At 35.9% G+C, this 24,000-nt stretch overlaps 1 protein-coding gene across 12 annotated transcripts in view; it reads right to left on the reverse strand.

The window, feature by feature from the left end:
• LOC144966454 (uncharacterized) overlaps positions 1-24,000 on the reverse strand; it is a 147,697-nt gene that overhangs the window by 61,037 nt on the left and 62,660 nt on the right. For 2 of the 12 annotated variants that reach the window (XM_078902987.1, XM_078902986.1), the window contains exons 7-12: positions 13,352-13,618; positions 10,968-11,000; positions 8,548-8,688; positions 4,502-4,543; positions 2,673-2,699; positions 690-866 (exon numbers count right to left, since the gene is read on the reverse strand). The exons of 2 other annotated variants lie outside the window; for them this stretch is intronic. In XM_078902987.1, the coding sequence (XP_078759113.1) occupies positions 690-866; positions 2,673-2,699; positions 4,502-4,543; positions 8,548-8,688; positions 10,968-11,000; positions 13,352-13,618 (687 nt within the window). The remainder of the gene's footprint in view (positions 1-689; positions 867-2,672; positions 2,700-4,501; positions 4,544-8,547; positions 8,689-10,967; positions 11,001-13,351; positions 13,619-24,000) is intronic. 8 more of the 12 variants (XM_078902989.1, XM_078902988.1, XM_078902991.1 and 5 more) reach the window with 7 other exon arrangements.

Genomic DNA, 24,000 nt, shown 5'->3' on the forward strand with positions numbered 1-24,000 from the left:
CACACACACACACACACAAACACTATATATATATATATAGATATATATATATATATATATATTATATATATATATATATATATACATAGGTAGTTAGAGATAGAGAGATATTTAGATATTTCAAGTTTTATCACCGAATGTTTTTGTTGAATGAAATAAAATAAAAGGCATAAAGAAGGGAAGGCAAACGATAAAGAAAGCTAAAACGTGAATAAGTTGATGTTTTGTCTATTCTGAATCAAGAAGAAAACAAAAACAATGCATTTATTTTAAAATAGATAAAAATGTATGGTTTAGTTGGACGAAAAGGTCAAGCACTATTTTACATATCAATAGAGAATTTTCAGACTGCGGGTGTGCATTTAGAAGAAAATGAAATCAAAGAATAAAAAGCTTGATTCAGACAAACCACCAAAGACAATCTTAAAATGAAACTAAAACTAAAACATTTTTATAAAGTTATGAATGAATTGTATATTAGATAGGATAAGGGAGACCCGAAAAGTTAGAGATCCTTCGAGTTATGTCTTATGGCTTTATAAATCATAATTTATGTCATTATCTGCTAAGATGAATGAGAGCAAAGCATTGAAAAAAAAATATGAAAAATTAACTCCCAAGCAAGACTCCAAGCGATATTGTGCGTGGAAGCCTATATCTTGTAAGGCAAATCATCAATATGATCTTACCGGATGCGTCCAATATTCCCAATCGTCATAATCATAATCATGATAATAATAGTTATGATCATAATGATGACCATAATGATGATCATAATAATGATCATAATAATGATCATAATGATGATCGTAATTATGGTCGTAATGGTGGTCATAATAATGATAGTAATGATAATCATAATGGTCCTGAAAAAAAAGAAGGTTAGTAAAAAACTGATGTAAAATGATGAAATAAGGTAAAAACTAGCAATAATCATCTTAATCTACCCGCATGTAAATGAAAAGTCTTTTGGTCAAAGCGAAAAAGACAATTTGCGAGAATAACCATGGCACAAAATAAACGGAAAGTTTTCTGGCCAAAATTAAGAAAAATTAATGATGTGACGTCATTGTACGACAAAACTAACGTACGCTGAAAAAAAAAAAACACGTTTTAACAATTTTGGCCAGAAAACTCGTCTTTCAAACATCAATCGATTAAAATTACCCTTTTTTCGTCAAAAACACTTAAAGTGAAGTCCCAGGTTTGAGAGTTTTTGACAAGATGAGTATCATTTTAATGATTTTTAATTTTTAAAAAACAAACAACAATAAAGAAACAAAAAATGCCAAACATGAAAGAGAAAAGTCTGGAAAAAAATAATAAAACGGAACCATCTCAATTAAACGCCCCCCCCCCCCCCACCACCTTTTTTTTTAAACGGTGGATACAAACGAAGACATACACACAAAAAAAAAAAAAAGAATAAGGAAAGTAGGGGTAGTAAGTAATCAAAACATCGAATATAACCTCTTTATATTCCATTATGGCTGTACATTGTTAGACGCTCTCTCTCTCTCTCTCTCTCTCTCTCTCTCTCTCTCTCTCTCTTTCTCTCATCTGATATCATCTCTTGTAAAGAAACAGACAACGAAAGTAACCAAGTTTTCAATATTATAAGGTGCCCTTATTACCCTAATCGTGTGAATCTATATATGCAGCTGAAATCAGAAGGTCATTTTTCACGTCTCAGGGTTACTGTCCAGCCACAGCATACTGTCAATGTTTTCAAAACAAGATTTATTGAAGTCTGAAAAGACGACTTACATCACGTATTGTGAGTTTTTCCAGTTTGAATCAAATTCGTCTTAGTTAATCCACTTGACAGTCTGCATTGTCGAATTTCCCTCTTATGTAATTACATTTTTAAAAATAAAACGAGGCCAACACCGTTCGTTTTTGTCAAATCATTTTCCCGATTAAGTAACGTTCCCAATTAGGCAGCTTCCCCATTTCTTTAAATTTCCCATGAAAGCAGCTTACCAAATACTGGCTTGCGCTTCGCAGTACATGCAAAAATTTGTTACTCATTTTATAACACAATTTGAGCTCATATGAAAAGAAATGTTTATCAATTTGATATCTTCCCATAATGCATAATATTAATTTTTCTTCATTTTAAAAAGACATCTAAAGTCCTATTCAACGGTCAAAACTTCAACATTGAATTATAACGATGTCGCTTGCGTTGCAAGACCTAAAAAATAAAAGCAAATCAAAACAAAGCAACAATAATAAAAACAAATAAGAAAACCACACAAACTAGCAAATAAACCAAATCAAATTAGGCGAATGATTAATTAATTGTTACACATCCTGTACCATCACGTCAAAACGCTTATATTGAGTTCTTTCCATTATGTGACCAACCGTCTCAAAATGGTATTTTGTCGGGATGACCTGATGATTCAAATTTTATATTACACTCAACTTATAGAATTTGAGTCGAAAAAAAAAAGTTTTCAATAAAAAGAGTGAATCTTGCTCCTAATCATTTTTAAAATTTCAAACTTCAGAATTCTCATAATGTTGACTGAAAATACAATTTTCATCATCTAGTCCAAACCGACATAATACCAGATTGATCCGGTGAGTCACATATGAAAACAACAAGATCTAAGGTCAATGCATTTTCATATCACACCAGTCACCAATCAGTAGTAAATTCTTACCGCTTGGACGCCGTCCTTAAAATTGCCCTGGAAAAAATGGTATCATCTCACCCATTGTGTAATGTGTTAAATATATACGAGTATAGTATAGATAGTATGCACTTGGCTAAGAAGTTCACAACAATGCCATCCGGAAGTATAACTGGCCAACACATATAACTGTGTGTAATAACCATGATCGTTCATAGTCAGGTTAATACAGTTTAGTGAGAATTACTCATAAACGCGGATGGCAAAAAACAAAAAAAACAAACAATAACAAAGACCTGAGTGACGTCATATTCGAACTATCTATAGAGTCTCGGAGAGAATCACGGGTTTAACTAAGTTATATTTAACTAAGTTATATTTAAGCCTGTGTGCACGACATATTATAAGCAGGTTTGATAGCCGAACACAATTATGAGCTTGAGTTAACATTGTTGTAATGGAGGATATTTTGCGTCGGTTTGAGAGTTTTTTTTCCCATTACTACAATAAGCCCATAATAATTTGGGTTGTCAGACCTTCAAATAAGTACACGTCGGCGTAAACGATTGACTCAAATTGTTGAAAGCTGAAAGGTACAATACTGCCGTACTCAAAAGAAACACTTTTTCTTAAGAATTGACCGGAAAACTTGTTCTTCAAATATCGATCGATTAAAATGACTCATAAATAAATTATAAATTGAGCTTTATATAGCGCAATATGCACTAAATGTGCTCAAAGCGCTTTACAAGGGGTCCCTGGTCAATAGCAACATTTAACATGTAGGACGGGACATGCCGCTGTTACCGGGCAGGTACTCATTTTACACCTGAGTACGGTGAGAGAATGTGAGTAAAGAGCCTTTTCCAAGGACTCAACTATGCGCCGAGCGCAAGACTCGAACCCAGGACCTTCCGATCCGAAAGCGAGTGTCATACCACTAGACCACATAGCCGTACATCATATGCTCATCTTTTCAAAAAACTCTCTCAAACTTCTCAAATGCCAGGTTTGGAAGTTTCTGACAAGATGAGAGTCATTTTAACGGATCAATATTTGAAGATCGAATTTTTTGGGTAACATACATTGACTGTCTGCTAGATGACACAGGAATGGACAACACTGGGAGCTGTGTACACTTATGGAGGACAGGACAGAATGGCGAAGACTTGTGGCTCATGTTGGGCGCCCCAAGGGGCGGCCTAAGTAAGTAAGTTTTTAGGTAAAAATCTGTTGGCTTTTTTTCCAGAGTAAGGAAGATCAGGTCTTCTGTCTTAAATTGACAACACATTATTTTCCCATTTTGGCCACAGAACTTTTATTTTCTATTGTATCAATCGATTAATATGACATTCCAACTGGTCAAAAACTATTTAACTCGAGACGACAAAGATGTCGATTAATTCTGAGATTTAGGATGTTTTTCTTCTGAGGACGTGTTCGTCTTTATTTCTCGTTTATGAAGAACAACTTTTCTGGCCAAATTATAAAAAAGCTTCATTGGTATACAAGAAAATGAAGAGTATTAGGAACCACTTAACTTTCTGCGAAAATAACTTTTGATAATTCGATTTTACCAATTTGATTTATGCATTGAAGATCCTTTACATCAAAATCGTGAAAGATACAACATTCTCTCTTGTAATTGAATCGCGCTTAAATAGATTTAAATAACAATGTGAAATTGAATGTAAGTTTCACTTTAATATACGATAACAGATCACAGAGATTCGAGCAGCGACATTTACATTAAATAGATTTAATGTGCTAGATTTTTTGGAAGATCGATTTCCTCTAACTCAACACAAAATAATTGTCTCCTTTCATATCATGTTATTATTGGGACCGCGATGTCTTACCTTGTGTTCACCAAACCAATCGTCTTGCTTAAAAACAGAGTCCTGCAAAACAGTGTACATGTTACCATAAAATATGTTTCGAAACTTAACATCGAACCTTACAAAAGAGGCATGGCGCCCTGCCGGATAATGCGGAGATTAAATATGCCGACGACTAAAAAGTCCAGCCTTCCTCTATACTATAGGAAGCGGTAGAACCTTAAGACTTTCCGCTTTCTAGGCTTTAATCTACTTTTTTTTTCTGGTTCAAATTTTTACTCTCGATAACTTGACAGTTGTCTTTCAAACATAACGCACAACAGCAGAAATTTAAAAAATAAACAAACTCACAAACACAAACACATACTTACACACACAGACACATACACACACACGCGCATGCACGTAAACAACTCTCTCACGCCCCCCTCCCCCTCACACCAGTATAAAGAATTAACGGCTCTTTTTGAGAAGAAAAAGAAAACAAAACAAACCACGCCAAATAATTCTATAGTAAAATGACCAATAATAAAGTTTAAAAAACAAACAGTTTCATACACAACACTGTTCATAACTTTATTTCGTCTAACCTACTCCACCTCGAATAAAACGAACTCACTTTTCAGGAAACTTGGTCAATAACAAATTAAGTTCCGTTTCTCTCTCTCTCTCTCTCTCTCTCTCTCTCTCTCTCTCTCTCTCTCTTCCCCATATTTTTATTCTTGAGCACTTGTTCTATACATATAACGAAGTATAAAAAAACAATTTTACATATCCCAAGGAGTTCGTGTTAACGAGTTGGACTGTACATTTTAAGGTTACTATGGAATTTGTGCGGCTATATGATCCAATGATATGACACTCGCTTTAGGATCGGAAGGTCCTGGGTTGGAGCCTCGCTCGGCGCATCGTTGAGTCCTTGGAAAAAAAATCTTTACTCACATTCTCTCACCGAACTCAGGTGTAAAATGAGTACCGGGGCGTTTACAGCGATGTTCTGTTCAAAAATAAGTGTAATATCGCCTAACAGACGTCATGCCCCGTCCTACATGTTAAGTGTTGCTGTTTGCCAGGGACCACTTGTAAAGCGCTTTGAACACGTTTAGTGGATATTGCGCTATATAAATGCTCAATTTATACATTTTTTGGTTGTTGTTTTTTGTGGAAAACGATCAATATTATTAGTATGTGTCTGTGTTACACATTATTATAATGTGGGAGTTAATTTCCCTTGCTTCCGTGTGTTAACCTTTTTTCCCCTCCATTTTCATGTAGAAAACTAGAACTCAGAAAGGAAGAAGAAGCACATAAAGCAAATCGCCATTTTTCAAAGAAGATTTTCCCTTTGAAACAGTTTTCTCTTTGCAAAACCTAAAATGGCACTTCAAGGAATACGTTTCCAGACTTTGAAAGAGTCTTAAAAATTTAGCAATTGGCCTTCCGGAGGGAATGCATATTATATGTCCCTGCTGCCCAAGGTTCAAAGACGTTGACGGTTGCATGGAACTGCATGTAGGGTGAAATCAAAGAACAACATCTGTGGGAAATTGTTTCGTTTTCATTATGGAATCAGTCCTGAAGCTCATTGAACTGCAGTGATAAACATATGTTTTATTTTAATGCTTATCAGTTTTGGCTGGCAAACAGTAACAATTAATTATAACTTTAAATGAACCTGAGTAAAACGTTAATCAATTTTTATATTTTATTGTATCGAATATATTGAGAATTGTTTATCCCTCTGGTTGGAACAATGGAAAATAAACAAGGAACTGAGGTCAATGGCATAATATAATACTGCCAAACAATGACAAAACATATGTTCTCAGTTTAGCCACAAAAAAACCCTTTAGTTCATACATTGATCAATTAAAATGACCACAACTCGTCAAAAAGTTCCAAACTTGAGACCTCATAGGAAGAGGATATTTACCTTCTCAGAAGTCTCGAGTTAAAAAATTTTTGGGATGAGATTTGTCATCTCAAAAGATCGATGTAAAATTTAAAGATTTTTGGCCAAAATAAAGAAAAGTGTTTTGCAAGCGTCCGATTGATTAATCTACATATTCCGTGGCTTAAATAGTAATATAGCACCGGGGACCCAAAACCATAACCATCGGTTTTAACGTTGAGCTGACAGGCGGGAAAATGTATCTATCATTTATTGTTATGGGGTGAGTATATCTAACTACATATTATATTTAAAAAAAACAGTCTTACCTAGTGTTGGGCCGTAGTCTCCTATTGTGAATTTCTTACCGTCCATTTGATACCATCATATAAATACAGTGTAGCAAAACAATTATTTTCCCTCACCAAGTACTAACTACATTATATAAGAAAGTGGGTGGGATGACACGTGTGGGTTTGGGGAATTGACATCATCGGTTGGTTGGGGTACATCCTGTTTCGTTTTCCAAAAGCAATTAAGAAAATAAAATCCCGAATATAGCATTGGCAAAAATAAAATGAAGTAAAATAAAATAAATAATCAAAAATTGATTAAGGATACTACTACACTTAGAGGACAAAAGTCACCAATGAAGAAGACAAGTAGAAAGGGTAGGAGAAACATGGGCGTTTAACACTCTTTGAAAGATTTGCAGTAGGGGCGGATAAGAATGAAATGTCAAAAACTCGTAAAAGAACATTCGGAGCAAATAAGAGATGTGGAGGATGTTTAGAGGCGACAAAAATACATTGGGCACTTTCCTACATAAATCATGGAGACGACTTATAAGAATACACTGGTCCATGAAATGATCCGCCAAAGACAAGTTGTCTTCGAGTAAGTGAAATGGTGGTTCAGAAATGATGGAGGTTTTTAAATCATGCGTTGCGCGTGGAAAGCAGAAGCCTTTCATAAGAAGTCTTGGCGCAAACTCCTAATAGAAAAGGCAGAGGAGGAAGAGATGGACAGACATATAAGAGCCCCATTGAATGAGAACGCCGGAAGATGTATAGACACGAAAGGAGGCCACGATCACTGTCGACAGAATCTTCTGAAGAAGATGTGTTCTTGGTCTATCTTAATTCCCCAATTAGATGGATGGGAATGAGTTCTGTCGATCAAAGAAACTACGCGTGGAAAAATAATTGTAAGTGTTAAAGTGTCATAATATACTCCGTCAAAGCGTTCCCGTTGATCCCGAAGATACTTAACCTGTTACATTAGACATTAGATGTTACAAAGCATCATGTGTTAATAGTCGTGTACTAGTTTTAAAAAATAAATTCTACTTTGTAGATTTTTGGAATGATACACGTTCAAATGAAACAACAAGACACCTAATCGACTCTATGTAAGCGATCGACCGGTGAGTACTATCCTGGTTTTGCTATGACTAACAATAAGAATATTCACTTTGAATTGTTTCAAATGTATCTTATTTTGATTGGGTTGCCTAAAACGGGAGTAGAAAAAGGAGCATATTTGTGTCCAATCGCCTCAAAGAGTGTTATGTCGGGGTGGACATGATGCTTCAAAGTCAATTTCAAAAAGCTTTACATATAAAATCGTAGTAGAAATTAATGCCTTTATTGGACTCTAGGGAATTTTGCTTCAAAAAATAATTTAATTTCTTAATTCTGATCAGTTTGACTGGAAACTAAATTAAATTGTCTTTACTTAATTCATTCTGGCATAATGTCCAGACACATATGGTGGTTCAAATAGAAGTGTAGTGTATATATGATTCACCTCCATTCATTTAGACTATGCGTGTATTACTAGAAGAAAAGTTGATTTTATCCACGTCATTACATCATGCTACGAAAACCATCAGAAAGGATTACAGTTATTTTTAAAAACACGAAGATTGGAGAGGACGATCTAAATTCCTTGCGCTTACATTCCGCAACCAAATCCCAAATACCAAAAGTTTGTTTTGATAGCATCACGATCTACGTGTAATTCAGATCCCGTATCCTATTAATACATCGAGGATAATCCTAACGGTTCACGTGATCTGAACACAGCGTTGATCCGTGATGCTAAACGTCACTGTAATATAGATGAAGCTGTGAAACAGTCTATGGATATCAAGCTTGTAAGACGAAGAACTCACCACATGGCCGTCATACCACTCTAAATGATGGTCATCATGATGGTCATCCCAATCATAATGGTGGTTATTAAAGTGGTCATCCCAATCAAAATGATGATCACCACTGTAATCAGTCCATTCATAAAGATGCTGACCACGGCCCTGTAAATGATTTGTTCCGTTCCACGTAATAGTGAGATTAAGCGTGTATTGTTCCCTTCGCTCTTAATAATAATAATAATGTTAAAAAATAAATGATAATAAGAATAATAAGAATAATAATAAGAATAATAATAAGAATAATAACTTATTTATATCGCGTCCATATGCATATGTCCCGTGAGCGCATAGCTCCAGGCGCACATTGAAATAACAAATACAAACAATTCCGTTCATTTCCACACATTCTCTCTCTCTCTCACTCTCTCTCTCTCTCTCTCTCTCTCTCACACACACACACACAGACGCACATATAAACAGATATGTTTTTAAATGGGTTCATAAAATAGCCCCAGTATATCTTACTCCGATTTTAAGATCAGAAGGAAGAAAATTTCATACCAATGGGGCAACGTGAATATAATACATATCTGAAAATTGCTGGGAACTTCTTTATGGAACATTTAAACAAACGTTGTCAATGGATCTTAGTCTGCGTTTAACGTCATAACACTCATTATACCAGCCAAGAAGGCAGGACTGTTACCAATGAAAAAAAGTATAATATAAAATTGCTGTTTTCTACATCATAAATGTTGCAGGAAGGCAATGTGAGGTTATGTGTACCATTTTTGTCTTTCTAAAAACAATTTTGGAGGCTTGATTTTGTAAAATTTGTTGTTTTTGGATCATGTACTTAGGCAGACCATACATCAATGAAATACAATAGTCAATACGTTAAAAGATAAAAGATGATATTACTACTTTTAGAGAATTTTGATATCAAAATTCTGCCGACTCAATTCTCCTAAGCTCAGTGTACTATACTTTGTATAGATAATTGATGAGATATTCCATAGACAGACCGAAAACACACACACACACATATACACACACATACACACACACACACACACACACACACAAACACATACCAAGATTTTTCGCTATGGTACTAAAACCAACCACCTCATTTTCAATTAGAATAAAATCATTAAGACAAATCTTACTACTAAGTTGTATTTTTTGGGGGTCGTAAAGTAATATTTCTATTTTGCTTTCGTTAAGTTTTAAGCTATTAGTTGTCATCCACCTCTTGACCACAATATCATTTTATACAGATAATACTAAATGATTTATTTTTGAATAATTTACAAATAAGTAAATACAGTTGCGTATATTTTTCAAACAGTTCCGAGCAATGCTTCGCTTAAGAGTGTTGTAAATAACTTTCATCGTATTCTTTTGACGCGAATGGACATGTAATATGAACTGTTCTTATATCTCAAAACACAGTCTTACTGACATAATCAGTCTGTAATTTAAAACAAAATTCACCAAGCATATTGCAGAGACATGATTTTTTTCCTTATAAATAATCGACATGCCGTCAGAATGTCCTGTTCTTTAATTTTGTAATACGAGTTTTAATGAGATCTGAAGTAATTAAGATAGTTCTTTATCAAAAGAGCGCCTGTTCGTAGCGGCGCATTTGTCCATGTTGCTAAAAATCACTGAATGAAGAATGGGAACCGACAAAATGGGTAAACGCAGTGAATAAAATTCCTTCCGGCGAGCGACACTTGCCTCCTTGATCTTACGTCTCTCGTGAAGTATGGTCACGTTAGATGTTCTATATCACAACTAAAATTTTAAAAAACAAAAACTATTTGTCAACTCTATTATTTGTTCCCAGTTTGTATCCGATTGAGTAACGTAACGGGAGGTGATCACTCTTACGTGTACACCGATTTCAGTGCATGTAGTGATCAATAAGACTTTACTTGACCATACTTCACGACATGAAAGGTCACTGGGGTCAAGTGCTGTTCACGTGTCGAAAGCGGATCCACTGCATTTGCAACACAGATGAATACGGCGTGTCATCATTTAAATTTGAAGGCAACAAGATCTAATGTTGATGGAGGCGGATATCTCACCTCACAAAACTTGTTCGCTCTTACCGAACCTTTGTCGTGCCAATTATCATCCTCAAATTTTCCCTGGAAATAAAAATGGTATTATCCCACACATATAATTTGTGAGATAACTTAATCAATCAATATTTGAAGGAAATGTTTTCTGGCTACAATTAGAATGAAAAAGGGATATTGCAAGTATTCCCTTCACACTGCGTGGCATAAATATTATTCTAAAAAGCACCGTAATCCCAAAACCAATAAGCGTCAGTTTTAACGTTGAGATGTCGTCCCAGGGAAAAATCATCAATTGTTATTATAGTACAAATATAAATGTGTATACAATTATATAAGTAATCTTACCGACCAATGGCCATGGGCTCCAATCCAGATTACCTTACATTCCATTGGAAACAAGCGTACAAATAACAACAGATAGGTGAGTCAATCAATCATTTTATTCTCACAATGAAGGATTTCTTATTAATTTGATTCGTTTTCAAAAAAAATAAATACAAAAGAAGTTAATAAAATGGTAATTTAAACTATCCCATTACAGAATAAGGTTTGGGGTTAGGACGTTTGAATATACGTCAAAAGACCGTCACCAAAAAAAACCTTTTATTGATGTGGTAATGTACGAGTATCTAATAAAGACAGCCCTGAAGAAGATGTCAAGAGAACATTAGGAAAACCATGATCCGAAAGATTTGGAGCAGAGTCAATCTGCAAAAGAGAACAAGGATTGAAACATACAAGCCTTACAACGTTCAGGCAGTTCTAACGTATAGAGCAGAAACGTGGAGAGCCAGAAAAGATGGCCAAAACTGTCTTAGACACTTTCCTACACAAATCATTGATTAACGTGAAAACTATGGAAAACGGAACACGGAAGGCCTAGAGAGATAAGAAATTGGATCAGTAAACAAGGACATCTAAAGTTGGCGTTCAGGACGTGAAATCCACGATCATTGCTGAAGATAAAATAAAATTGAGAAGATGAGTACGGTACTTGACTCTGTTCCCCATATGAAGAAGAATGAGTCAAATAAGCCAAAGATACTAGATACACGAACATTGCTGTACTCTGATATAACACTTTTTCATTTTGGCCAAAAAAAATTACTTCAAATATTGCTCGATTAAAATGATCCCCAACTTGCCAACAGTGTTCAGACTTGAGATTTCATTTAAATTCTCAGTTTGAGATTATATTGTCAAATTGAGAGTAACTTTAATTGAAATTTGAAGTAAAAATTTCCTGGCAAAAATATTTTTAAAAAGCGTTTTGTCTTCAAACCGTCCTATAGATCAACGATAATGACACAGACAAACAAAATTTAAAATGGGAACTCTTTGTTTCAATTAGTCCAACTACCTCACTGATATGTGTCAGTTTGTTGTACCGGGTGTACGTAGGTTTGGTTCTGGCGTTGAAATTGGCGCCATTGACAAAATGTGACTAATCGCGAGCGTCAATTTTGTATTAATGTCGGAATGAACGAGATAAAGAAAATCGAGCTTAAAGTCAAAACAAAAATTAGTCTAGGAAGTTTACGTTTTGTGAAGTTTTAGAAAAAAAATAATTCCATTTCCTCAATGAATGCATTTAGATGTATCTATTTACATTTCATAATTTAAGATTGAAATTAAATTTTATGCACCAAGTTCATCTGGACACAATACCGTCTCGAGACGTCTGGTCTTTACTACGTATAATAGTGATGTATCTTCTGTTACTTTGGCAAATCGCTCTGTTATTCTAAGGCATTTACTTCATTGTTTAGAGCATTAGGCGTTACAAAGCAACTAGTGTTAATTGTCTTACACGGAGTTGTTAAAAAACAAAAACAACTCCCCTTTTGAGATTTTAATCAGAGTGATACACGTACAAATGGAAAGTATGAGGGAGGATTTGAGTAAAGGTATATTCATTATTTTAATGTATCATTTTACCTTTTAACACGACCTTTATGAAATCGACCACGAACGCTCTGTTCTGCTCTCCTTTTGATTAACCAATCAGAGAGCTGAAATTGAATTAATTTTTATTTGCAGTATCTTCATTGATATTGCGTAAATTTAAGTTGAAAAGACGGTATATTATGGTATGAGTCTTGATTGGACTCCATTCTTGGGTGTGCATATATATTTTCCCAACCTATACAATACCGCTACCTGCTTTAAATTAATTGTACACCTGAATACCATGTGTCTAAAGATCCTTTTTCAAGGACTCAACCCTTTCTTAAACAGGGACTTGCCGGTCCTTAGGCGAGTGCCATACCAAAAGACGACAAAGCCGCATAAAGTAGTAAAAGCTGCGCATAGTATGGGATATGACCCCATTTCTCTTCATTCCTTCCCATTTCCCTCGTGTATCACTCAAATAAAAGATTGTATGTATCAGGTTTTAATATCACGTTATTAAACCATCAAAAAGCAATGAAATTAAATAGACAAATAAGATAAAATATTTCCCATAGACCGACGATACGTGACCTTGACCAAATTCTTTGCGTTTTCATCCCGCAACCTAATCCCAAAAACCATAAGTTTGTTTTGATAGCATCACGATCTACGTATAATTTAGATCACGTTTTTTTCTATTAATACATTTAGGGTAATCCTAACGGACCACGTAATCTGAACACCGCTTTGATCCATGATGCTAAACGTCACTGTAATTTAGATGCAGCTGTGAGAGAGTTTATGGATATCAAGCTTGTAAAAACCAAAGACCTCACCTCATGGTGGTCAAACCAATCAGAATTATGGTTATCATGGTGGTCATACCATTCATAATAATGGTCATCGTGGTGGTAGTCGTAATAATGGTTATTATGGTGGTAATACGTCTCATAATAATGGTTATTATGGTGGTAATCCGTCTCATAATAATGGTTATTATGGTGGTAATTCCAATCATAATAATGGTTATTATGGTGGTAATTCCAATCATAATAATGGTCAGTATGATAATCAGTCAATCCAAAATGATGTTCGCCATGGTTCTGCAAACGATTTGAGTGTTTAAAAATATTATAGAGGAAAGTGCGTTTGTAGCTCCACTGATCTCAATCGAGAAAAGCACATATTTGTCCAGTGAAATCACCTATGTTATAAGAGTGATTTCAAAAATTATTTCAATGCTAGATGAATATATTGGGTACACTGCAATCCAAAATGAATATAGGGCATACACACAACACATAAATAATACAAAATAATTGTGACTGATAAAAAGAAAACACACACACGCACACACACAAATATTATTTTTTTGTTTGTTTGTTTGTTGCTTTAGGTCTCTTCCAACACAATTGAGGTTATATGAGAGACCGCTGAAACCAAAAAACAAGCAATCTAACAAAAATAGCACAAATGTAAATCAAAATCATAACCTAAAGATATCATAAGCTAAATTATAAATAACCAAGAACAAACAGGCAGAAGATTTACAGAAAAAAAATATCCTCTGTCAAAAATACAATCACAAACCAAAGAAGCAGGATAGGCTAGTAAAGAGAAGAAGAAACGACATCACTATCGGATCGACACAAATATTAGATATATATATATATATATATATATATATATATATATATAATATATATATATATATATATATGCTTGCAATACAACAAGGAAGCACATGACAACACTAATCACTGCCCAAATGAGAAAAAAAACACACCGCACCGGAACAAGCAAAAAGGACGTCAGGAAAACGCACTCTACGGATTTATAGTCAGCCGAAGAGGTGCGTCAGCACTGAAACATATATCCCGACAAAAATGTGAGTTTCCTTTATCTATTATAGATACTCTAATTTATATTACCGAGCACTCTGATATCTACAAGTAGGTACTCACCAACACTCATATATATCCATCTATCTATCTATCTATCTATCTATCTATCTATCTATCTATCTATCTATCTATATCTCTCTCTCTCTCCCTCCCCCCCCTCTCTCTCTCTCTCTCTCTCTCTCTCTCTCCATACATATATATATATATATATATATATATAATATATATATATATTAGAGAGAGAGAGAGAGAGCGTGAGTGAGAGAGAAAGAGAGAGAGAGAGAGAGAGAGAGAGAGATAGAGAGAGATTGTTTTTTGTTTGTTTGTTTTTAAGGGTTTTACGGCGCTTGCAACACATTTAGGTTATACCAGCGCCAGTAAAAAGGAAGTAAATGGGATAGTAAAAAGTTCTAGAATTACAATTAAAGCACCCAAGAAAAAGTAAGACATAGGGGAACTGGAAATAAATAGGGATTAGATGTAGATTCCAAGAGCAGACCACCAATGTACTTAGTTTGAGGTCACCTATAAGTCTCATCCGGACACAAGCACAAAATCCAACAAAGAGGAATACACTCAAATGCTTACATTATACATTGAAAATAACAAATATAATAATACAGAACAGAGAGATGATTTACAAGGAAAAAAAAATATCATCTCCCAAAACAATAACTATGCATTTGACTGTTTCCCTCCCAGCTAGGACTCCGGCCAGGGCCAGGAAAAAAAACAAGTAATCTCATTCCAAGACAAAGACATAAAGCATGTTGGAAAACAGTTATAAGGGGATAGAAGACATGTACCCCCTTGCCCACTATGGGAGGTCAGGAACCTCACCCAGCATCTGGGATTCTGAGAGAGAGAGAGAGAGAGAGAGAGAGAGAGAGAGAGAAAAGAGAGAGAGAAAGAAGGAATAGATAGAGCCATTAGGCTAAAAGGTTTGTCAGAATACAGCAGTATGCACATCTTGGTCTAGAACCCTTAGCTCAATCATCTACAAATCGACGTAAAAAAGACAGGATTATAAATTCACGCCAATCAAGTTTTTATCCTGTTGATGTCAAAGTTACAGAAAAAACAACAAAAACCAAAATTTAACACCCCCCCCCCCCCACCCCAATAAAACAAACCAAACCCCAACTGTCTCGCAAAAACAAACAAACCCCAAAACAAAAAACAAAAAAAAAAAAAAAACAAAAAAACAAAAAAACAAAAAAACAAAAAAAAAAAACCAAAAACCCAAAAAGCCCAATCAATCAACCCCCCCCCCAAAAAAAAAAAACCCAAAAAAAACCCCAAGCAAACAAACAAAACCAACAAACAAAAACAACAGGAATATGACAATTTAAAAACTTTTGATGATGGTAGCGGTGGGAGCAATGGCTACTATAAAGCCACAAAGGTAAATAAGACATTTATAATGAATGGGATATGTGAGAAGAGAGAGAGAGAGAGAGAGAGAGAGAGAGAGAGAGAGAGAGAGAGAGAGAGAGAGAGAGAGAGGCGGGGGAAGAGGGGGGGGGGTAATAGTTGAAGGAAATCACGAAGTCTATCTACAACCTATTGCCTAAGCATAATAATATTATGTACTCTGATGCACTTTCGGTAGGCGTTTGTCCATTTTTTGTTTTTGTTTAAAAGAGTCAAAACAAGATATTATTGCACTCGAGCATCGCTAAGCGCATAGTTGAGTCCTAGGAAAAGGCTCTTTACTCACATTCTCTCATCGTAATCAGTTGGAAAATGAGTATCTGGCCGGTTTTGTCGGAAAAAAATGTATTATCGCCTAACGGGCGTCATGTCTCGTTGTTCTACATGTTACGTGTTGCGCTTGGTCAGGGAACCTTTGTAAAGCGCATTGAGCACGATTAGTGGATATTGCGCTTTATAATAGGCTAGTTCACGTTTAAAACTCAAGTATAATATGTCGGAATGTACGAGGTGAAGGAAATTAAGCTGAAAGTAAAAACAAGTTTAGATGCTAAAAACTGATTTTGTAGCCAAAAATGTCAGACTGTGATTAAGTATAGAAGGTTTTTTGGGGAGGTAAAAATTCAATTTATTAAAGGGTACCCTCGCCCCCCCCCCCCCCCCCAACAAATTCCATATTCCTGATTATTATGACTTTAAACTCACTTTTTAGTCTGGTTGCCAAATCATGATTTTAACCATAACCCAAAAAAAAGCGTCCGCCAAATTTTTTTGTGCATTTTATCAAAGTTGAACATCTCAAGATTAAATGTCTGAATAGTGCTGCCCTGAGCACATTGAGCATTTTGAGAAATTACGTCACAAAGGTCACGAAAAGGTCATTTTTAAAAATCCTCAAAAATCATTTTATATTATACAGAATGAAAGATTTAGTCAAATCAATTACAAAAATACTTCTGTTTAAAAAATTGGCCGAATAGTTGACAAGTTATTAGCAATTTAACTATCCAAAAGGTCAAGGTCACTGCCAAGATGGTCTCGTAAAATGACCCAAAATATAGCCGTGTTTGGTATCAAATTGAAGGCCTTGACAAGACCAATACAGAATTTATGTTATTTATGCTATTTGTTGGTATTTAAATTTCCTACAGCGGTGAAAGTATAATTGGGATAATCAAAATTGACATTTTGTGTGGAAAAGGTGTCAGATCACACAAAAACACGGAGAGAGTCTCCATATAGAAAGACCGTGCCTTGTTTTGAGTCTTTAGTTTTCTTCGCCTTTGATTTTTTACATTGATATTTACTGAAGGACAAAAAATAGAATGACAATTTTCGGCATATCTGACATGTATCTCTGGTAAACTAAATCACTCATCATCAATGTCTTTGTCACTTGACTCATCGCTTGACACGGAAGCAGCTTGATAAAGGCGATTTTGACAACACTCACGATCATGGCATTTACAAAATATTGTGCATGGAAGCTGCGCGGCAACACAGCCACATTTTGATGATCCACAAGGTTGTTCAGAAGAACATCCGCATTGAATAGTCTCTAAGAACTCGGGCGGTACACTCGGTGTGTTGCTTGGCACTCTGGTTGGAACAAGTGATTTGGTTGCTGGCAACTTCATCCATCCAAAATCTGTTGGTTGTAAATCTAGGGAGTTTTTCGAAGACGATGATACCAAATTGCTGTCTGAATGTGCGCTCTTTTGGTGTTCTCACAGAATGCTTATGAGGTAGGGGGTATGGTTTTCAAGTCAGGGACCTTTTTAATGATTTTTCCCCGTTTTCTTCAGCCAAACTTTGTACCTGGCGCCAGGCATAGTTGCTTCATCGTGAACGCCGTAGCATGCAGTTATGAAGAAGGTGGCTTCTTGATAACATCTTCAAAACTGGCACTGGTGTTTCCAAGGTTGTCCAGTCTGTGTCCCTTTTGAAGAACTTTGATGACTGTGTTTTTCCCTATACCATACGGTTTAGCCACAGTATCACCGCCAGATAGCGCATGTGCTGCAAGAAGATAAGGCGCAATTTCTTGATTTCTCGAGACCGTTTTCCCAATGTCAACAAGTCCACGGTCCCTACTTGTAGCTTCCATCATCATCGAGCAGTGGCTGGAGTCCAAGTCAAGCTTGTGGTAGAAATGAACTCACAGTACAAAGACATCCGTATCGTCACTAACCACCTTAACAACATTGGTCAATGAAGCAGCATGTATTGCTTGTTTCACCATAAGGACATCCGCTTCGTCGTGTGTCGTCTCCAAGTCTGTCCTTGTGGAGACTTTTCCATTTTTAATTTGGAGAGGAGCATTTTCGTGTCCTGTGATAACGAGACGCCTTTCACGTGGTTGAGCTACAGCCCTGGACATTAATTCCGTACAGAGTATGCTAATCAATTGCTTTTTGTTCTAAGTGCAGGCAAAAATTGAGCCTTGAGCAGGCAGAGGAGTGTGTACCGTTCGAACTTTTATACTGCGACTTTGTCGAGTAGCACTTTTGATGCTGAAATCATGATATCTGTCAAAGACAAGGTGCACGTCACTTCTGTCCATTTTCGGCAATAAGAGTGTCCAAAAACTATTGACATAGTCTTGGATGGTTCCTTTGGATGGCCAGTTTACACAATAAAGAAGTGCGCATCCATCTAAGATCACGATCTCAGGATGTTGTCCCCCACAAGCAGAGACAGTTTCTTGCAGATTTCTCTTCAGAGCAGCTTTTGTAGTAGCAGTACGCATGTCTCCATTGTCGGCTATGGTGCCAGTTCATATTTAAAGAGAGATTCCATGTCAAAATCTCGACAAGCCATTAATCCCATAGCGCGAGAATAAATCAAACTTGTGTCGTATATTGGACCACGGTCACTTTGAATAGATTTTTTCCCGGCTGCCATTGTTGTCACTTTGGTAGAAAGTGCTTTATAGAATTTATTGGGCCATGTTTTCTCAAATTCTTTCATGTCCGTGGTACCGATGCTGATAGAATCGTCTACATTGACAGATTGAGGGCTTACTTTTCCATCAGAGATGTTCTCAAGGCAATCAGGATGCGCAGTTGCACTTAGGGGGTTGATGCATCTATCTAATTTTGTCCGAATTTTTTCCCTGTCCAGCGCATCACTAGCGATACGCGCATTCGTTTCCTCTTTTGCATTTCCAGAAAGTCCTTTTTGGAACTCTCAGTCAATTCAGACAATTATTTCAGAAGACGACTGCTGGTGTGAAGGCTAAGGGCCCATCGCTGAATGGTAGAGTGTTTGAATGTTAAACAGACAATCGCTATGAGGGCGATTAACGTTACAGAAACCGGGATAAATTCAGGCACCAGGGGCCACATGGCTCAAAATGTCATTTTTTTAAAAGGAGTATAATAGTGATGAGTTAATAGTAATAGGACAAATTTCTCTTTTTTTTTCAGAGTTGGAATCAATGGAAAAAAGGTTGCCAGGAGCATTATATATAATATATATATATATATATATATATATATATATATATATATATATATATTGCTATTACATCAGTTCAAATTGTTAAGTGTTTCTGTTGGCTAGAGAGGGATCCCTTGTAAAGCGCTTTAGTGGACAGTGCACTATACACATACATGTACCCAGTAACATATATTGTGCTCAAACGGAGCACCATACTTTTACTACCTACCGGAAAGAAAGAAAACATGAATGAATGATTGAAAGAATGAAAGTGGGTCACTTTAACTGAAAACCTATTTTTAAAACGGCATTTACCTTTTATTTAACTGTGATGGGGGCATAAAAGGGTACCTATTATGGTTTATAGACATCAGTGTTCTGATAAAACAAAACAGACGGAGCAGTCGGCGTGTACGTTTGCTGCCGTGAACTGACACATTCAGTCTGTGCTGTGTCAAGGCCAAACAGCGAGTCACGTATGGAAAACCATTGTAACCAATTATGGATCCTATGATTACCGCATACAAAATCACATTTTATTAAAAATGCTCAATGTCTACAGACCGGCACTAATCATGATAACACTCCCCATATATATCGCATTCCGATTCCGTTAAAACATTTTTGGCGGACGTTATGAAAGGGTTATGAAGGTTTCCTCTAGACTATTTTATTTCATCAAATTCATTCCGATATACGTAATACCAGTGTGTTGCGGTGGGTCACATGTTAAAGGCTTTAAAACATAAGTTAAAAATAAAAACCTGTTTCAGTTGATACATCATTTACCACACTAGCACCAAAAATAAAAAAAAGGAAAAATAAAATGTAAGGTCAAGAAATTTGACACAGCAACGTCGATTAATTGTGTCTTCACACACCCCGTAACCAATTAGTCTCAAATGAAATAATTTTAATAACTTACATGGCAATGATCTTTAACAACACAAATTATAAGGAACCATTGAGATTTCGTGTGAGGAGTCGACAATCAAAACCTACTAAGTCAAGCAAGCCCTGATAGAAAATGAGCGATTACTCTCTTTCGATATTATTGGACACTTAAATAAATCATCATCAGGGAAAAGCATATCTAGGGTATATTTGATCTATAAGACAAGATTTTTCCCTCCTTAACTCATTAAGTGAATTACAAAAATAGCAATTTTCTCAAAATGATGACAGAATTAGCTGGCATTGAAAGGTATCTCCTCGTATAGTTATTTATTTATTTATTTTTTTCAATATTGGGAACATCCTTAAGAACATTAAGAGGATCCTAACAGGATACATTACTTTTTTTTTAATGGCCAGAAAACTTTTACTTTTGATGTTAACCGATGAAAGCGACGTGTACGTATTTGCAGGATGAGACATGAAACCTGATTGAAGCTTTTCAAATTTTGGGACATACAGAACTGCTTTGCTCCGAAACCACAAGGAACATTTTGTACTAAATGCCTTTCTTAAGGGCATGCCGTTGATGTGGCTCTATGTTGGCTCGATACTAATCCACCGAGCCACACTTAGTTGCCACAGCAGACACTTAGTTTCCAGCAGCAGATCAGCTCACTGAAGGTAGATCATATGGGTATTCCCTCGCCTCTTCCACAACTCAAAAAGAAAAGAACGAATCTTTAATTCTCCGCATTATCAAGTAGTGCAGTGAATTGATGCAAATCAAGCTCTGTTATACTTGTTTTAAATTGTCGTAAGTTTTGAAATAATATAATTTAAACCGAAAAAATACAAAAACACACCCACACGCACACACATACCGGGGCGAGGGTAGAAGGGGGGGGGGGGGGGGGCAGAGTAGGAAACTACAGCAATGTCAAGAACTACAGCATCTAATTTGATATTGTCCGTCGTAGGACCGGAGGGTGAGAAGGGGAAGGGGCAAATATAAAGGTATAGAACCTTGGAGAATAGTTATAATCCACGAAACCATAACCAAAGATACAGAAATACGTGTTCCATAGACAGTCGCACGCCGGCGCTTTATCCAACTTTCGTTTTACATTTTTAAAATGTAACAAATTTTAAACATTATTCAACTCATCATAAATCAATTAATAATTAATAATAACGCGTAGATAATGATATCAAGTCACTAAAATAATCTGTGACATCAAATTGTCAAGCGTATAATTTGACTACAGTATGGCAGATGACAAGTAGTATTATTAGAAAATAAATGTTGACAAAATTTGTATATCAGTTAAAAATGATGTAGATAAGAATCGTTTGAGGGGTAGAATAAAATATTTCTTGAACACATGCGTTTTGGAATTCCGAACTTGTTCCTATCACGCACTCGCAAGCGCTTTCAGCAATTATTGATAACATATCCGGAATTCTAAAAAGCAAGAGTGCAAGGATCTGAAATTATGATTGGTTGGGTAATTGTAAAACGGAGAGTAGGATAAAACTCCAGCGGTCAATCGCATACGGAAAGATATTACAGTTTATGTATGTCACGTCAAGCCACTCAATTTCTTTACCAGCACCACTTTGAGGTCATCGTTGTCGTCAGATTTATGTGTTTCTTTCTACAAAAAATATTGTTCCATGTCACATATATGCGAAATATAAAAATTCATTCGGAATTGCATCTGAAACTCGTGGTGAAGGTGGAATTAAAAAAAAAAAGTTTAATAGTCGGACATACATTTGAGTATCTACTATCTACGGTCTGAAATTATGTCATAACTTAGAACAAGACAACAATTGTCTAGCTCTAAATTTTGACATTACGATATCTGAGCCCAAGGAACATTGTAGGGAGGGAGGAAAAGAGAGCGCTGGGAACACAACATCAAAGAATGGGCATGACTGAAGAGGAACTGTTGTAGAAAGCAGAAAACCGTGTGAAAAAGAGGTAGTAGTCCCTCCGAGCCATTAACCCAATGGAGCTGAAGTTTATCCCGGTTTCTATCACGTGATGCGGACAATAGCAATTGCTTGCTAACCTTTAGATAGGACGCTAGTCAATGGCAAAGTACTTTCCGTCAGATCTAACATATCCACCTCCCCAATCACTGCTGGGTGGACAGGGGGTGGGGGGGGGGGAGGTCAGTAAAAAATCTCGACTGCACCCGGGATCGATCTTGGTCCCTTTGGGTGATAAGCGAGTGCTCTATCAACTGAGCTATCGGACCCCCGTTAAACAGAGGTAGATTATTACCAATATCAACAGTAATTCCCTGACTGTCGATAAGAATATTAGATAGCTAACAGGTCACAGTTGATTGCATTTGTTATGTCGTAAGTCTTGTCAAAAAATATCGATTTCTTTGAGTTGTTATTTCAAAGACTCGCACTATGGATGGTATCTATATATTAAAAATGGAATTTAAATTTTATATAAGGAAAAAAAATAATTAAATAATCACCTCTGAATTGGTTGCGTATTGTGTAAAAAAGACATGTTTGTATTTATATGAATTGGAAAAATAGCTGTTTTGAGCTAAACAATTTCCCCACGCACTGCTTCATTTTCGAACGTTGTACACAATATTTCTGCTTATCGTTGATACAAATTGATCAATAAAAAGACTATCTTTTTCTGCTTATCGTTGATACAAATTGATCAATAAAAAGACTATCTTTTTCTGCTTATCGTTGATACAAATTGATCAATAAAAAGACTATCTTTTTCTGCTTATCGTTGATACAAATTGATCAATAAAAAGACTATCTTTTTCTGCTTATCGTTGATACAAATTGATCAATAAAAAGACTATCTTTTTCTGCTTATCGTTGATACAAATTGATCAATAAAAAGACTATCTTTTTCTGCTTATCGTTGATACAAATTGATCAATAAAAAGACTATCTTAATGTGTTTGCCACAGTCGTGATTTTTTTTTTTTTTTTTTTCTCTGGACACCATGAAGGTGCGATGAGGAGACAATTTATTGTGATCTTAAGCAACGAAATCGACAAGCCGTCATTTGTGATTTGCTCTTCCAATAATAGAATAGTAATAGTAGTAGTACGCCTCGCATTATGAATGACGCTTGCTGAGAATTGTGTGATTCAGTCACAGATTTTTAAAAACCTCGATGAGTATAGCTGCACTCTCCATCCAAGTTGTTAATTGTTTTCATTGGCCACGGTCCTGGGCCAGAGTTGTGAGGCTGTCGAGATCTTGTTGTGACTTTAGTATGGAGGGCACTGCAGATTTTCTTAGTTCTTTGGGAATTAATTCGGCCTAATCTGAATCTAGAAATTTCTGATATGTAGAGAGATCCTGGTTCAGGGTAGTTACTACTGATGTTGGTGGTCTCCCTGCATATTTGTTGCCATGAAGGAAATATTCTGTCATTGCAGTTGGGCTGGGATGTAATCTTCTCGAAGTTAGATGTGACCAAGTAGACTCCATTGCTGTTCCTTTATTATTGCATTCAGGCGTTGAACTCTTGCTCTTTCATAGAGATCAGAATGTGTAATTGTCTCTGGCCAATAGATTCTGATTACACGACGCAATTGTTTGCGGTGGTATAAATCGAGACTTTCTATGTTCTTTCTTGTAAGGTCCCAGGTTCCACAATTATAGGTCAATATCGGAATAATCAGTGCCTCGTAAATCTGTATTAGTTTATTCTCACTGATTATGTTATTTCTATTCCATAAATTTTGGAGTTGGTTGAATGCATTGGTGGCCAGCTGCTTTCGTCGTCTGATGTCTCCATTTTTGTTGA

The sequence above is a fragment of the Berghia stephanieae genome, chromosome 2 (assembly GCF_034508935.2).
Source record: "Berghia stephanieae isolate SIO BIC M18660-M18661 chromosome 2, UCSD_Bste_1.3, whole genome shotgun sequence".
In the NCBI taxonomy this organism is placed as follows: Eukaryota; Metazoa; Mollusca; class Gastropoda; order Nudibranchia; family Aeolidiidae; genus Berghia; species Berghia stephanieae.